At 41.5% G+C, this 16,708-nt stretch overlaps 1 protein-coding gene and 1 long non-coding RNA gene across 4 annotated transcripts; one reads left to right on the forward strand and one right to left on the reverse strand.

The window, feature by feature from the left end:
- Nucleotides 1–465: 465 nt before the first annotated feature.
- PDCD6 (programmed cell death 6) lies at nucleotides 466–11,122 on the forward strand. 2 transcript variants are annotated; one of them, XM_065052942.1, is made up of 6 exons: nucleotides 466–794; nucleotides 3,515–3,576; nucleotides 6,961–7,005; nucleotides 8,170–8,328; nucleotides 9,005–9,114; nucleotides 10,583–11,122. In XM_065052942.1, the coding sequence occupies exons 1-6, from the start codon at nucleotides 481–483 to the stop codon at nucleotides 10,679–10,681; spliced, it is 789 nt and encodes a 262-aa protein (XP_064909014.1). In that variant the 5' UTR covers nucleotides 466–480; the 3' UTR covers nucleotides 10,682–11,122. The 2 variants fall into 2 exon arrangements, with proteins under 2 accessions (XP_064909014.1, XP_064909015.1); XM_065052943.1 differs by having other exon boundaries at nucleotides 543–794; nucleotides 8,170–8,322.
- Nucleotides 5,340–16,668, reverse strand: LOC110363214 (uncharacterized). 2 transcript variants are annotated; one of them, XR_002421142.2, is made up of 4 exons: nucleotides 16,123–16,668; nucleotides 13,655–13,736; nucleotides 7,137–12,504; nucleotides 5,340–6,630 (listed from the first exon to the last, which is right to left on the reverse strand). It is a non-coding gene; the product is annotated as an uncharacterized LOC110363214 (long non-coding RNA). The 2 variants fall into 2 exon arrangements; XR_010470386.1 differs by lacking the exon at nucleotides 13,655–13,736.
- Nucleotides 16,669–16,708: the final 40 nt, after the last annotated feature.

Consider the following 16,708-nt stretch of genomic DNA (forward strand, 5'->3'; position numbering starts at 1 on the left):
CAGATGGACAGAGGAATTAGGCTGATTTTTGAAGTGTTGCATTCAGCCCTCACTTAAGAATTACTGAGGTGACACTAATTGGGCTTGTACTTCAATTTCAATCCTGTACCTGATAGTCTTGTTCTATGTGCTTTTGACTGTCAGTTCGTCCAAGGCAGTCAGTTCATGGGGCTTTTTTTTCTCCCTGTGGCCTCTTCTTCCTCTGCAGCAGTAACTCTATCTCTGGGATGTTACGCCGTTTCCCTCCCGGAGAGGGGACCCTTTAGTCTCTCCCTGCTCGCCAGGGAGCGGTCACAGAGGCGGCTCCTGTCCTTGCATGGTGGGTGAGGCCTTGTGTGGAGAAGCGCCATTAAACCGTGGGCGCGGCTCCCTGCGCCCGGCCCCGCGGAACTCGCCGAGGCCGGAGCCGCAGAACTCCGCTCGGTAGCCGCTGACAGCTCGGTGCCCGGGAACAACGGGGGTGGGCACTCACCGCGGGGAATGACGCGCCTCGCCCCCGCCGGGCCCGGCGCCAGCCGCCCCGCCCCGCCCCGCGGCCGTCGCCGCGGCAACGGGCGGGCGTTGCAGCACCTCCCCTCGGGATTCCCCGGGGCGGGGCCCGTGCGCCTGCCCGGCTCTTCGGCGTCACCAGCTGCGCAGCGTCAGGCGACCCGTGCCGGAAGCGCGGAGAGGGAAGCTCGGGCAGCCCGGCGGCTCCGCGGAGGGGCCATGGCGGCGGGGTATCACTACAGACCCAACGGCGGCGGCGGCGCCCCGCTGCCCGACCCCTCCTTCCTGTGGAACGTCTTCCAGAGGTGAGGCTGCCGCTCCTCCCCACACACACACACACACAGCCCGGGGGTCCTGGCGAGGCGATCCGCGTCTTGTGTCGCCCTAACGGCTGCAGGCCTGAGGGGAACCCCGGTCGCCGAGCCCTGCTGGGCCGGGGATCCTTGTGCCCGCCGCGCTGAGGCGACCGTCATGGTCCTCGGTCATTCCCGGATTGGGTTGATGGACCGGGCCGTCCCGTGGCTGCCGCTGCCGGAGGGGGCACCGGGAAGGAACAGCTGTTGGGAGGTGCCCGGAAACGGTGAGCGGGTACTGGGAGCCTGTCACCGGCCCGGGAACCCAGCGCAGGGTTTGCTGCTTGGCTGCCTCGGGCCTTGCGGGGCGGGTGAACGTCGCGGTTCTGTCCCTGTGGGAGGGATCTGAGGGGGAGCTTTAAGGTTTGAGGAGGAGTGAGTATGGCTGCATTTTAGAGCAAGGGGAGGGAAGTGAGAAGGTAACCTTGAAAACGCTGAAGTCATTTTTGACCTGAGAATCCAGAATGGCTTATGAAGTCTGGAGGGTCAATGTAGCAGTACAGGGAGGCTTGTGAAAAGGAATCTGAAAAATGCTTAATGGAAAACTTAAAATCTAACAAGAAAAAAATCTCTTAAATACGTCTGGTGCAAGAATCTGCAAGGGAGATAGCAGGCCCATGTTAAAAAAAATAAAAAAACGTACTGTCAAGACCATAACAGTAGTGAAGCTAAAGGAGTTCTTAACATTTGTGTCATGTCAAGGAACCTGGGGAGGTGTCTACACTGGATCCATTTTTACGTGGGATGTTTCAGAGGATCTATCTTGACTCAAGTGATTGCAAGAAGAGGTTAAGGAAGGAGCAGACAAACAGTAATAAATTGCTAAAACTGGCTAGTATTTACTTAGTAACTCAGGAGTGACTCAGGAATGCGACACTTACCTACCCAGCGTTCTCTAAAATTATATGAGAACTTGGAGAGGGAATGCATGATGCTGTTTCTTTTTTTTAAAGGGTCCAAAACCAGATCAACAGTCTGACTTCTGCACCAGGCAAACCAGAAGAAACCATTTTAAATAATGTAACTAGTCAGGAGAGTTGCATGGCTTTTGTTGAAAGTATTTCTGTCTGGCAAACTACTGCGTAAGGCTTGGAGTATGTTGGTTAAGGCTTGGGTATGGATATCGCTAGAACTGGTGCCATTGATATGATCTGTGTAGTGTCCAGAGAGGCTCTCAACATACATAAGTATTAAAGGCCTTTGAAGAAACGTAGGCACAGAATGAAAGGGAGGGTCCTTTGATTGGTAAACAAGTGACTAAAACCAGGAGTGTTTAGTCATCTATCACACTGACAGATGGAGCTGCTCCGGGATCTTTATTCAGTATGTTCAGGAGCAACTGGGAGAAAATAGAGTGGATGGTCAGATGATGTTTGCTTACACTAAACAGCTCCTGCACTAACTGAGGCCTATAGAGACTTCCACGAGCACCTCACAGTCCTGAAGGACTGAGTCTTCTCATCCTGTCATGGCCACATCATGATCACCATATCATGATCCGGTCAAATCCAGAGTAGATACCTGATGTCTATGTGAAAGACCCATTTTAACTTTGCATCGTTTTGTATAAAAAATTAACGTGCTTTAAGCTGACTGATGATGCTTGGGAGCAAGATAAGTAGGTCATAACATGTTTTCATGAATATATCAGCTTATCACTTAGTAGCAGCTCATAAAAGGTAAAAAATGTTTGGAATACCTAGGAATGAAATAGCGAATATAAAGCAGGAGTATCTTTTTGTTATTATAATTATGCAATTTATGCTTGCAATTTGAATGTTGCATGTGGTTTATATAATTTTTGAGATGGGAAAGGAATCTATTAGAATGAGCTGAAAAGGCTTAGAAAAAGACAACAAGAACTAACTTTAAAAAAAAACAGCTTCTGCAGGGGAATCAACTGAGAAGGACTCTACAATGTTAGTAACTGAGGGAAAATAAAACTGTCAGTGTGAATGGGAAGGGCTTTGTATAAAAAGGAGGGAAGCCTCCACCACTTTCAGATATCCTCCTAAAGAAGGCACGATCCTGCTTTATTTGGGCAGAAATTACTTCATTTATTAATTTGTATTTTCTAAGATAATAAGCTGTGAAGGCTCGATGGAAGTGTGCACCTGCCTGCACTTTTTCATATTTTGAACCCCTTTGAAAAGGGTTAAGGCCCTGCGGTTGATTCTTCTAGTACTTGGCACTGGTTACATTAGTGGTGTTTTCCCCATTGCCAGCATCTTCTGGAGATCAACTGGGTGCCAACCTTGGGACTCCCAGCTGTTGGGAAACAGCTTAGTTCAGTAACAGTGGGCTTTTTGTGGATTTAACCCTCAGGGTGTGCTCTACAGTTCTTTTAAAACAAATTCTAAAAAACCTTTATTGTATGGAATATGCCCACACTGCTTTATTGCCAGCGTGTGCTTTTGTGTCTCTTCACTCTTTAAGTAAATCTTGCAGTTTTCTTCATAGCTTTTATCATGTCCCAGAATGTCTTCTCAGTGTGCATGAAGCATTTGATTTGCAGTAACCAGGAAAGGTTTACCAAGTAAAATGCAATTATTGACTTTTCCTGAAAAGATTAATCTTATCTGGTGAGTGAGAACCAGAATGTTGGAGTCTTCTGGAGGTGAAACCTGTTAATTTCAGCCATTTAAAGCTTACTGCTTTTTTTTTTTTCCTAGGGTCGATAAAGATAGGAGTGGAATAATATCTGATAATGAACTTCAGCAGGCATTATCCAATGGTAAGGCAGTACATGAGCAGTGAGGTGGTTTATTGTAAGCTTGATGTTAAATTTCATGTGAGACTTGGTACTTGATGCTATAATTCTTTACTTGGTGGGGGTGGAGGAGATGTTCCTACCACTGATTAATACTATTTAATCTACAGCAAAAGGCTGAAGCGGGGAAACATGGACAATCCTCCTGACTGATTATTATTATTATTATTATTATTATTATTATTATTATTATTATTAAGCCCATTGTTTCTGGTGGTATTTTTTTTATTTCAAGGGAAGTTTTGTGGGTTTGGTGCATGTCAGTAATAACATATTATAAACTGAATACTTGTTGTAAACATTACTGATTTTTATTCTGGGGAATGAAGGCATGCACATCCCCTTATTTATTTTTTTTTCCCATTCTTCTTCCTAGAGAACATAAACAGTGATTTGTATGTTCCTCACTCATCACTACTGAACCTTTGTTTTTTTAACTAGGATCAGTGTATAACCTGGACAAAGATCAGATGTTTACAACCAGAATTTTCACTGCACATAAAATCTTTTCGTACATTACAGTGCAGGAACTGAAGATGGTAATTTATTTTTTTTCCCCAAATGAGGCATGTGTGTTTTTTTTTCCTAACAAAGTAGAAAGATGCACTCTACATCTAGTATTAAAACTTCCTAGTAGTCTGTCAGTTCTCTGTCATGATGCTTGAAGAGTAAATAAGGTGTGGTCAAATAACTCATGGAAACAAAATAAAAAATGAAAAATGTTTCCAGTAGCCTATTTTTACTTTCCCCTGGTGACTTAGGGTGAGTATGGTTGTACTTCATGGTTTTTTTTCCACTTAGAAAACTGGAAAAGTACATATTGAAGCTGTTTGTGCACCTTTGAGTCTGTATCAAGTTCCCCTTCTCCCAAGGTTTATTTCCTTCACCCTTCCTGTGCTTTGTGACTGAGAAGGGATTAAACTGCAGTGCACACAGACTGAAAGGCTCCTTTTTGTCCAGTAATCACCTGACTTGAAATAAATTTGGATGGCTCTATTTAGTAAAATTGTGGTCTTATAACGAAACTGGATTTACTAGAATATTTGTTTAATAATATATCTGATAAATTAAAAGCAATATATTGTAGCTGCCAGATCTGATCCATAACTAAAATACTATTTTGAATAAAAGCTTCAGCAAAAGCTAAAGGAAATTTATTAAGTCACTGTTATAATTTAAGATTACAGTACTATTTATAACTGTGGGAACTAGGCCTCACCTGCCATTTTAAGCTTCATATATTTTAAATCCCTTTTCATCTGATTGAATGTAAGGGTAATAGGCAGCGATGACTATCTGAACTCTTTTCTTTCCTTATTTACAGTGGAGATTAGCACTTTCAGTGTTTTGCAGGTATGAAGAATCCCCACCAAGTGATTTCACTATTAGGCAAAACATTTGCAGAACTGTAAGCTTCCTTCATTCCAAGAGATTCGAGATCTTGTACACCAAAGTCACTAACAATTCACTATGTTCTCTTCAAAATATATCCTCTAGTGAATGGTTGTGTGTAGCTGTCCTGCAATCTAACATGGGCTAATAAAAGTTCTCTGTTCACTTCTAAAACATTTTTAAAAGTCAGCTTAGTGCTCCTCAAAAATTTGAAGTTCAACATGGTTTTGACATTCAGCTTTTCAAAACGTCAAGTTTATGCAAATAACAGTATACTTACCTGGAAGGGACTGATTGTCACTTCACATAGTTGTCTCTACACAAAATCCTGTTTCCTTCTTGTTTTTTTTGTTTGCTTGTTTCGTTTTGTTTGTGGGTTGTATTTTTTTTGGGGGGGGGGTGGAGTTGGTTGGTTTGTTTGCTTGTTTTTTAATGTGCTGCCATGTAAAGTTAATAGTAGAGTTAGGGGAAGAGGAGGGAACAGTCTTTCACTGTTTATTGCAACAGGCTGAAATCAGTACAGTTCTTCAGCACTGGAGTTGCTCTGATTTCACTCTGTGCTGTCTATATGAGCCTCTTGAAATTTTTTTTGAAATAAGTTAACTTCCAAACTGTATTTTCAGTTTTTCCTCTATTCTGTTCAGCGTTAAATGCTGACACCCTATTAATAATTCCATTATTTTTTATTTATATCAGGAGACGTATAGCTCTAAAGTACTGATGTTCTGTCTAAAATAACCACTTAAGCATTTTCAAAGCCATTTTTATTCTTCTCTTTATGTGCAAATAGCCATAGGGCCTGCCTACAGTATGGGGTTTTTCCCCATTACCGCATCTGTATACTTACACTGATACAGTTTCTCTCCTATGGGAGAAATCCAGCACTGGTATAACCGCTGCTCACACCATTGCAGCTAGATCTGGCAAAGCAGCCACACCTTCACAAAACCTGCTCAGTACCCAAACAGCCTCTCCAGTAGGTATTTCTGGGCAGCCAACTGCATCGTTGCAAATGCCTCTGCGGTACCCTTACTCTCACTCATTCCTTTCTGGTCCCTGCGCGCAACCACAGTTAATTTAAGGCTGCCTTGGTCTTCCTGGTTCTTTCAAAGGCTTTAGAGAATTGGTGGTGGAATTCTAGATGAGGCACAGTAGTTCTCTTAATTTAAAGCTTAATGCTTCCTAGCACTCTGGAATGTGCCCAACCAAGTGAAAACTATTCCCAAGTGACTAGCTTCTAAATATTCAGAAGAGTACAAAGGTCCTTTTCAGGTGATTACTGCTTAGGCCCTTTTAAGCAGCAACAGTTCTTGGTCTGAAAATACTAATATAAACTAACACTTTGTTGATTTAGCAGTGGAGGTGGGATTTAAACTAAACTCAATGCTAAATTACACCGTGTGGTTACACCATGTTAGGAGCCTTTTCACTTGTCAGAAACTAAACACCCTGGAGTAACTGACCTGTAAAACAGGAAATAAGCAGATGCTTTTTTATTGAGGAATAGTTATGAGATGTTGTTTGAGTTATAACTTAAAACTCTTCTAAAATTCTCCTGCTCCCATCAATAGAAGAAAGTGAGACTTGAGTTTTGATCTTGAGTTTTATCCAGTATCTCTTGACTACCTGGAATGAAAAAAAAGTCCTTCTTAGTTCTTCTTAGTTTGGAATTTTTTGTGATTTTTTGTTTGTTTGTTTTTTGTTGGGTTTTTTTTTTGGTGCAGCCTGAAAAATCTTGGTTTCTGTGTAGTATCTGTAAAGGGTTGGTCTGAAGTCCTCTCTGAATGGTCAATTACTTCAAAGCAGCCTTATTTTATAATATGCTAGCTCTGTGTCCTCTAGCTCTGAATTCACTGTTTAAGTTCTTAGCTGATTTTTTTGGTTGGTTTTTTGGTTGGTTGCATTTTTTTAAACATAACTTAGTATTGAGGAACTAAGTAATTCTCTCTGTTTCAGGCACATGGACTCCATTTAATCCAGCAACAGTCAGGTCCATTCTTGGTAAGTATAGCTGTGTGATGTGAACTAGTCAAGATACCGTTTTGTGATTTGTTCAGATGATTGAGAATGCTGTAAATCAATTGCTGCACTGTTTTAGAGAAATAAGCATGCACAAATATTACAATACTTACACAATATGTATTTCTGCTGCAATGATGAATGCCCATTTAAAGGTCTTTTGCACTAATTTGGCTGTAGTGTTAACAAGCACATCTTTCATTGTTAGAAGGTATGTTTCAATGTCTTTACTCTTCTTCTTCTTCTTTTTTTTCCTCCAGACAGCACAGCAGTAGTAACTTAAACTCCAATATTTTCCCTTTTGAATAATACAGGACTGCCCTTCACATGCACATGCATGCACTTGTTGAAGGAGCCTGAAAAAATGTTACCATACAACTGAATAGACAGCAAATGTCATTTACGCATGGGGAAACTGTCAGCTTAAATATTCTAAAAAGATATTACATAGCTTGTCTTCTTACCTAGATTTTCCCATCTTGCATTTTAAGCCTATGTTCTGTACCAAAAAGACCAAACAGAAGCTTTACAATATCTGTATTCTTTAGTGTCCTAAAATTATTTCCAGTAATGTAGAAGATGAAGGTGGTAAGAGAAAAATTGAAGCATAAAAAAATCTTTTCTGTTGTACAGTATATAAATCCAAGGACTAACATTTTTTGTTTTAATAAATATTGAGCAGCAGGCTGAGCTCTATTGCCGTGCGATGTGCTTTTCGTATAAAGGTGAGAGTGTTAGTAAGTCAAATGCAGATGAATATCCCAGCATTTTTGGCAGTGAATAGACTGGTTCATTTTGTCATGTCTCCTTAGAAAAGAAAAACCCCTCCCTCTCACCCTTTTTGTCACTGGATGATCAATCAAGCCCTAAATATTTTCAAACTGGAAATGAAAACTCAGGAAAAAATAGAACATTCTGTGATTCATTCCGGTCCTCTTGTATCTTGCTTTATATTTTCCTTCTTCAGTGGATGACTACTTGCTTTTTTTTGGCAGAACTTTCAAAAATATCATTGGCATTTTAGCAGTTTCTTTTCTGTCTTCAGTACCTTCCACAAAGCACTCTTGCCACCTTCTTGAAATGCTAACAGATCTTACTGAAAAGTAGTATGATTAAGGTTTGATCTGTGTTTATTTTTTTTTTCAGGCATGTTTGACAGAGAAAACAAAGGTGGTGTGAACTTCAACGAATTCACAGGAGTCTGGAAGTACATCACAGACTGGCAGAATGTTTTTCGAACGTATGACAGAGACAATTCTGGAATGATTGACAAAAATGAACTAAAGCAAGCACTAACAGGTTTTGGTAATTCATTTGTAATTACAGTTTTTATGACTGGGTTATGTCATCAAGTGAGCTGCTCCTTGTTAGGGCTGTGCTGCTCTGACAAATGTGACTAAAACTGAGGCACTGGGTATAAGGCACCTTCTAAAGATGTCCATGCCACAAGCCCTTCTTTGTAAGCTATTTCCTTTTAGGAATAAAAAAAAGAAACTGGGTGTGTTGGTACATGTGTGTGGAATGTTTTCTTTCTCCTCTGTTAGCTGCTCTGAGAGTGTTAACCAATACTTCAGGTAAATGTCTAACGTTACAAAAGCACTTGCTAGAGCTTGCTGCTTTTTAAAACGAAGCCAGCTGTCTATGCTATAGTAACATTCTGACAGCAAAAAAACTTCTATTCAATTGACTTCCCTTATAAAAACTTCAGCTGCAGCCTTAAACCATTCCCTCAACCAACCAGTCACTTTAATCAGTGGTTATATTTACTGCAACTCTGTCTGTAATTATTATTAAGCATGGTTTTTAATGCATGCATTTTAGTTTAACACCTTTGTTGTGCAGTGGAGATATTTGTCCCAAAAAAAACAAATTCTCTTGTAACTCCTTACTGTTTTGTTATACACGCCTGCTACACAGCCTCATTCTTTTTATGGAATGACTGCAGTAATTGAAACCTTTTAAAGTATTTCTCTTTCCCAAGGTTACCGACTGTCTGATCAATTCTATGATATCCTTATTCGGAAATTTGACAGACAAGGAAGAGGACAAGTTGCTTTTGATGACTTTATTCAGTGCTGTGTTGTTTTACAGGTAAGAAAGGAGATGTATGTCAATGTCAATTGCAAACAAATCTTCTTTAAGTTTTATGGTTCTCGATTTAACTATGATATTGGATCTAGAACTTGCTTATAAATAAATCATTTGGAGGAAGTACATGAGAGGTGATAAAAACATCTTCATTTATTGGTCTTAACTTGTTATCCATTTGGATCACAAGTAAATTTGATACATTTTTTTTGACTTGTTAAATACTTTTATGGGGAAAAAATGTAAAATAGCCTTAGTGTTTTAAAAGGAAAACACTCAACATCATTTCCATTAGTTTAATACATACACTTCCTTTGGACCTTGGGTGTGTTAAAACTGGAGTGTATCATGTCCTCTGGTGCTCATTATTCTTGTATCTGAAGTGACAGTTTTTTGTCTCTCTGTTTAAGGCTCTAACTAAAAGGAATTTGACCTAGTGACCGAATTATTTAGCCTTTTGTCACTGGTGATCCTGCAGTGGCAATGGTAGTAAAATACATTTTTTTTTAAAAAAAAAAAAAGCAAGCACAACCTCGCCAGCCCTTTCTGCAACAGAAATGCAAGTGTGGACAGAGAGAGAGAACTGTAGTTTTACAGCTGTATTACTTTGTTTAGAAATCCATCACTGTGTGATTCCTCACCTCAGTGCTTAAGGTTTCTCTAAGCATCTCTGACTTTTCTGAAATGTAAGAGAGACTTTGGGGAAAAGCTGGGAAGCTGTAGCAGTGGACAAGCTCAGTTTTGGGACAGGAAGAAGGCTGCTCTTCTGATATTGGCCAGCATTGCAACAGTATCTTAAGATGTCTTCTGATATGCAACAAGAAAGGAGTGCCCTGTGGAAGTCCTATCTCTGTTATCTGCATACAGCTGTTGTGTAGCCATAAGTCTGCTGAAACATCAGCTGCCTTTATATTAATTTGTTATAGAAGACAGTTACACTCGGTTATAAACTTAACCTCTGGTAAAGAGGGCTTTGAAATGGAATATCATACAGCTGGTGTTGGTGACACCATGGTGGTGGTGATTTTGGTCCATGGTCTGTACTGCAGAGCACTTCTGAGGTTTTACAGAGACAAGGCAGATACTGCTGATACACAAAGCATATTTGGCTAGGAGATGACACATAGACAAGGTACTCATGGAATTCTGTCTCAAGAGGACCCTCAAATGTCTCATGAGAACTGTCCATTGTTTCTTCCTCCTTTAAAGCCAGTTATAAAAAAACCTGCCTGGTCTACAGTGAAGGGCATAGCTAGCCTTGAGTATCATATCATAACCTGGTTTTAAAATCTGATCTGCTGCACAGCTGAAGCATGAGACATGGCAAAGAGCTTGTGCTCTAATGCACGAGATTGAAAAGTATTTACAGAGGGGATGAGCAGAAAGTGAAACCTAAGTGGCATGGGGAAGACATGGCCGTCTGAACTTTACCAATGTACAAAAATGTATGGGGTTTTTTTCCCCTTTTCAGAGGCTGACTGATGTGTTCCGACGATACGATACTGATCAAGATGGCTGGATTCAAGTGTCCTATGAGCAGTATCTTTCCATGGTCTTCAGCATCGTATGACACTGATACCCAGGAACTGCACACTGGCATTACACAGACTGGAGCTGCCAAATCATGCTGTACTGAATAAGATGTATTATAATGGATATAATGTCACATTCTTACATTTTGTATGTTGGTCATCACCTTCAGAATCTGTACTTGAGTTGGTTTTTATTTTGTATGACTGTACGATAAGACCATCTCTGCTTACTGTAGTACAGAAAGCACAGAATCTAGATTTAACTGGTGCAATGTCAAACTTAACCTTCTACCACATATCCTGCATGGAGAAAAAAATGACTCTTTAGAAATGCCAAATAAAAATAATGCTTATTAGTTTATAAGAGAGTCGAAAGTCAGAAGTTGCACAACATGTTTTGCATGTGCCTTACTTTTATAAGAGTTTAATGTATTAATTTTTAATACAGAATTTAAAATTAAGTAAAAATATTAGATCAACTTTTATAGTCTACTTCACTTTTGTACAGCTTTCTTTAAGGAGGTGGTGGGTTTATTTCTGTATTTTTGTTTTCTACAGTCCAGAAGTCCCTTTTGCTTAACAGTGATAGCCTTTTTTCCTTGCCTTTTCATTTTCTAGCTGTCTCCTTCTTTCAGGGTATCCTTGGGATGTCTTCAAATACAACTTCTTCACATCTGTGTCTAATATGGCATCTTCCTCCATGAGTTCCCTACAAAAATAAACTACCCCAAACTGCTCTGGATATGCAGCTCCCTCTACTTAGTGGGCTCATTCAACAGCAACAGTCTTCCCTTTTGTGCTGAAGCACTTATTTGAAATGGCTTTGAATTGGGAACATTCTCAACACCTTCCCTTCCATCCCACCACTTACAGATGGAGAGGGATGCAGTGGAAAAACTGAACCAAAACAAAGTCATTACTGATTCCTGCCACACACCAGCCCCTGCAATAACTTTGAAGAAGCAACTTGGAAGAGAAGTTAACAAGCTTAGATTGCTCTAAGACAATATTACACCAGTGCTTTCCAAAGCAATTAAAATACTCAAGCAGCACTGTTACTTACCTGTAACTGTTACTCTTGTTGCTATGTTTACAAAGGTACCTAGAGGCAAGAGCTTCTAGCTTTTACCCAAAGGCTTTTCTCAAACTGTAGCAATTCTGATTTAACTCCTCTCCTAGCCCCAGCTCATTGTGTGCAGACAGTCCTCAGGTGCCCTTTATGTTTCAAATTTGTAAGTACATACAGGCACAGGGGGGTTAGCCGTCATTGACGGGAGCGCCTGTACATAAACTGATGCTCTCACTGATATCAAGCAATGTTCCAAGAGATTATGCAGAGAGGGTTTGCAACCATAAAGACATCCTGCCTAAAAAAGTCAGTGTTACAATGTTATTCCCAATTGTCTTGGCCAGAGTTTCTGGTGGTAGGGTGATGGTAGCCAAGTGTCAACTGTGCATTTATGGACTAAACATCTCTTGTGCAGAGAAGCTGTCGAGCGATAATCAAAAAGAGACCCCTACTGACAGTTCAGCAACATTTTCTAAATGCTCTCCTGGTGTGAAAATACCTGGGGAGAGACCAATGGTCCCCACAGCATAAGCACACGGGAACAAGGAGCGCTCCCAAAGCACTTTGAGCATCATCACCCAAAGGGCAGTGGATTATTGTTGCTGGGTGAGGTAGGAGAGCAGGAATAATGAGTACCGTCAGAGACCACCTCACCCAACAGACTTGGGTGAACCATGAAAATTAACTTTGAAAATTAACTTATCTTTAAGGAGATCAGGGAGAAAGACTTCCAACAGTTACTGCTTGAACTTCTCCTCCCCAGAAGGCTGAGATGGTCAGTATGTGTGTTCGCTTCAGAAAAAAAGAAAAATAAAATAAAAGAAGAGCTCTGAAGTTTTGGGCTCAAAAGAGTTTCTCCAGTAAAAGGCCCCATTCAAAAGATCTTGCCCATTCCTTTCCCACTGAGGAATCTGTTCCTTTGGATCACACATCCACCCAAATGAAATGCAATAATTCTGGGAAGCATTTTGAGAACCATTAATAGGTCCAAGGTACCAAACTAAAAAAGCTGGAGCCCGAGAAACTTTCCAAGTTGTCTCCTGTGATGGATGTCTCCCTTTCCAGCCAAACCTACTATACTTCACCGTCTTTTGTGTAGAACAACTGGCTCCAGCACTTTCTAAAGGTGCCCTGCTGCTGTGGAAAATCACCCAAGTGGCTCTGGACTGGAATGACTCATCTCAGGGGGAAATAGATGCTTCTGATGGCGTGAAAGCAGATACAGCACAGACCAAGAAACTGGCTTATTCACCAGAGCATGTTCTAGTCTGGATTTTTAGCAACAGCTTTTTAAGAAAACGTGAAATTGGTTCAAAGGGGTCTGGTGCAGCCTCAAAACTCTTGCCTAAGCACCAAGGGTCACGGTGTAGCTGTATAGTGCTGACAGGTGGCAAGCAAAGTGATGCTGCTCTGCAGGTTACCAATGTCTACCTTATGAACGTTATTTCTTGAAGAAGAAACTCCAGAAAAACAAGAGCAGACAGAAGACTCATTCTGTTCCAGTTCTGCTACCTGGGAGCAAGATAAGGCAAAGGGATTTCTTGGGAGTAAGGAAAAGCCAGAAGCTGATTCAAGGAAATTGGCCAAGGCAGAAAAACAGAAACAACAGGAGGTCTCGGCTTATGCAAGCCTGTTGAAGAAGGAACTGGTAGGATGACAGAAATTCCAAGGCACATTTTTCCTTTTATTTCCATGACATTTTCTTACTTGGTGTCTTTGTGGACACTGCTGGTCAGGTGCTAAAAGGTCAGAAGCCTGGACTTACGTTTTCCTAGCATAATTTGAATTGCCCTTTGAAAGTATCAGGGTTGAAGTGAGTGAGAATGAGTGAGACAGAATCCAAAGTCGTGTTTGTAGGATGAGCTAGAGAGAAAGAAGTAAAAAAGGCAGGTAGATCCTTGGGGTGGATCCCATAAAATAAAACAATCCCAGTTGCAACTACCTGGCCCTACAGAGGAAGAGAAGGTGTCACAGACCCCTCTACATGAGGCAATGATGCTTGGTACTTGCAAGTCTACACAGCCCTGGAAAAAAAAAGAAAAATATTCATCACTTGTGTCACAAGGGTAAACAATCCCTTTGCAGAGCTGCATCCTGAAGATGCTTTTGTCCATTTCTTTTTACCCTTCGTTTGAATACTAAGAAATTTGTGGGTATCTTCAGGGTACTGGTGGATGAAAAGCTGGATGTGACTTGGCAACGTGCACTCACAGCCCAGAAAGCCAGCCGTATCCTGGGCTGCAGCAAGGAGTGTGGCCAGCAGGTCAAGGGAGGTGATTCTGACCCTCTGCTCTGGTGAGACCCCACCTGGAGTCCAGCATTCAGCTCTGGAGCCCTCACCCCAGGAAAGATATTGGCCTGTTGGAGAGGGGCCAGAGGAGGCCACAAAAATGATCAGAGGTTGGAACACCTCTGCTGTGAGGACAGGCTGAGAGAGCTGGGGTTGTTCAGCATGGAGAAGAGAAGGCTCCAGGGAGACCTTATTGTGGCCTTTCTGTATTTAAAAGGGGCCTATAAAAAAGATAGGGACAGACTTTAGCAGGGCCTTTTGTGACAGGACAAGGGGTAATGGTTTTAAAATAAAAGAGGTAGACTTAGACTAGATATAAGGAAGAAATTTTTTATGCAGGTCCCTTGCAACCCAAACCATTCCATGATTCTACAGAGGCCACAGGTCACTGGGGCCTGTGCACCTGCAGAGTCAGCAGCTGGAGAGACTGGAGTGTATTGAGATCTAAGCATCATCAGCCAGGGTAGGAATCATGGATCACAGCAACCAGAAACACTGGAACACGTGCATATTGTGTGGGTGGATGTGTCACATATAATGGCTAAAGAATACCAAACCAGACTAGGCAGCAAATAGCACAGAGGCATCTGAAAGCATTTCCTATCTTGGTCACAACTCCAACTCCATTTCAAAATTCAAGAGCCATTTCCCCAATGCAGAACCCTGCACAACAAGAAGGGACAGGAACTGTTCCCCAGAACAAAAAATAAGAAGGGAATGTGTAGGCAGAAAGAGCATCTAGTTTGGGCAGAGACCATGCAGCTGCTGTATGTTACTGGGATATAGAGTCATGGCAGTAAAATCCCAAAGGGAGCCCAGAAGTTTGCATTCTTTCACCATCTGTAATTTCTGTGTAATTCCAACATTAATCTCACAATTAACAAGTGTTTACCTTTGTGTTTAAAGTTACATGCTGTACAAAGTTGTAAGAGTCACACATCATCACCTTCTTGGGATTTCTCAAGAAAATTACTCTTAAGATCTACCATTAAGTTAACTAAGCACTTGAAGCCACGTGAAATCAATTACTGAACTTTACAAGAATCACGGATTCATGACTTAATTTGCATATATACTTAACATGGAAAAAGGTTACCTTTCTATGCTTTGCACCACAATAGTGAGACTGAAGAGTTCTAGAACTCATACAGGGAACTTTACAAACCTAAACAGATAAATTGAAAGCACATCTTCAGTTGTGCTAAGGATACTCTGTAGTTGGTGAGTTGTAAGAACTACAAATACATCTGTTTCTACAGCATAATTCTCAATGTCTTCTTTTATTTAAACATGTGTGACATTTAGGAGAGCAGCATACCACTGAAGTGACAAGAAATAGTGGACAAACCTGTTCAAACGATACTTAAATATATATTTTAATGTACCGGGTGGTACAAATCTTTAAGAGCGTCTCCCTTCCCTTCTACCATTACTTTATGTTTTCTTTGTTTCCTAAGCTTCTCCAGGCTAGAAAGTCAAGAAAAAGGGATAATCATACAGTGACTAGAAAGGAACAGAGACAAAATTATACCCTAGAATAACCATAACACTGCTCATTGTTTCATCAAAGGGATCAGAAAAACAATGGAAAAAGACACCTGCACATCATTAAGATTCACATACAGACATATACCATCTCAATAACGAATGGAAGATAATACAGATCCACAATTATTTTTTATTACCTTTAGCTAAAAAAGCAGTGACTAATATATGCTAATGTTGTGTATTCTCTTGACGTACTGTCCCAAAAGTTTAATGCACCAGACTGTTAGAACAATATGCTAGACTAATTTAACACATTCTGACAGAGTTGTAGCCCGTAGAGATAAATGAGCCTTTACAGTAGGCTATAAGAAATATCTGACAGTGATTTGAGACTATAATTAAGGACCATTTTATCACACCTGTAAACGCTCAAGAACAAGCTGAATGCACTAAATCCCCAGACAAGAAGCTTTTTCACAGACTGACCAAATTATTCTCCACATTAACAGCTTCTCTCACACATTTGCCACACCACATTTAGATAAGCTCTGTCTTTCTAAGAGGACAGTCTCTAATACCTTAGGCCTGCGTTTTAGCATATAGTCTGAAAAGCCACCAAGAAATGCACTCACTCCACAATATTTGGTTGGTTTGTTTGTTTTTTTCAGATTCCGGTTTGTCTTCTTCTGGCTTAACTTCTTCAGTTGCAGTGCTCGACCTGCAAAACTGGTTCACTGCATACGATGAGGAAAAAAAACAAATAAATCCAGCTCTTGTTTATACGGCACCTTCCAGCAAATAATCAGGGACGGGAGAGATGCGTTTGATGAATTCATTATTTGGCTTTAACGCGCTTCTCGATGAAACCACGTCTTTGATCATTAGGACACCCTCACAGCCTTAAGCCTTCCGGTAAAGGAAACCTCCCCGCCCATCTTTCTGGAGAGGTTCCACAGAGAGCCCGGCCCCCGGACAGCACCGCTGCTCCCGCCTGCCCATGGAGACACGCCGGTGCCTCAGCGCCGCCCTCACCCGCAGCCTCCAGGCGCCTGTTTCAACGGTACGTCCGGGCCCGGTGCCGCCCCGCCGGGCCCGTAACGGCGGGAAGTTCCGGCGCCTATGTCACTTCCGCTGCTCCACAGCAACGAGGAGACAGCCGGAGTGCGGAACCACCGCGGACCGCCCCCACTGCCACGCCCCGCCACAGGCAGGTAGCCA

This window comes from Columba livia, chromosome 2 (assembly GCF_036013475.1).
Source record: "Columba livia isolate bColLiv1 breed racing homer chromosome 2, bColLiv1.pat.W.v2, whole genome shotgun sequence".
Classification (NCBI taxonomy): Eukaryota; Metazoa; Chordata; class Aves; order Columbiformes; family Columbidae; genus Columba; species Columba livia.

Bases quoted from the DNA above. Each gene is read 5' to 3' on its own strand.
- PDCD6 (XM_065052942.1), top strand. From the start codon at position 481: ATGACGCGCCTCGCCCCCGCCGGGCCCGGCGCCAGCCGCCCCGCCCCG. The intron at 795-3,514 runs GTGAGGCTGCCG...TTTTTTTCCTAG, and splicing joins CTGTGGAACGTCTTCCAGAG to GGTCGATAAAGATAGGAGTG. The intron at 8,329-9,004 runs GTAATTCATTTG...CTCTTTCCCAAG, and splicing joins GCAAGCACTAACAGGTTTTG to GTTACCGACTGTCTGATCAA.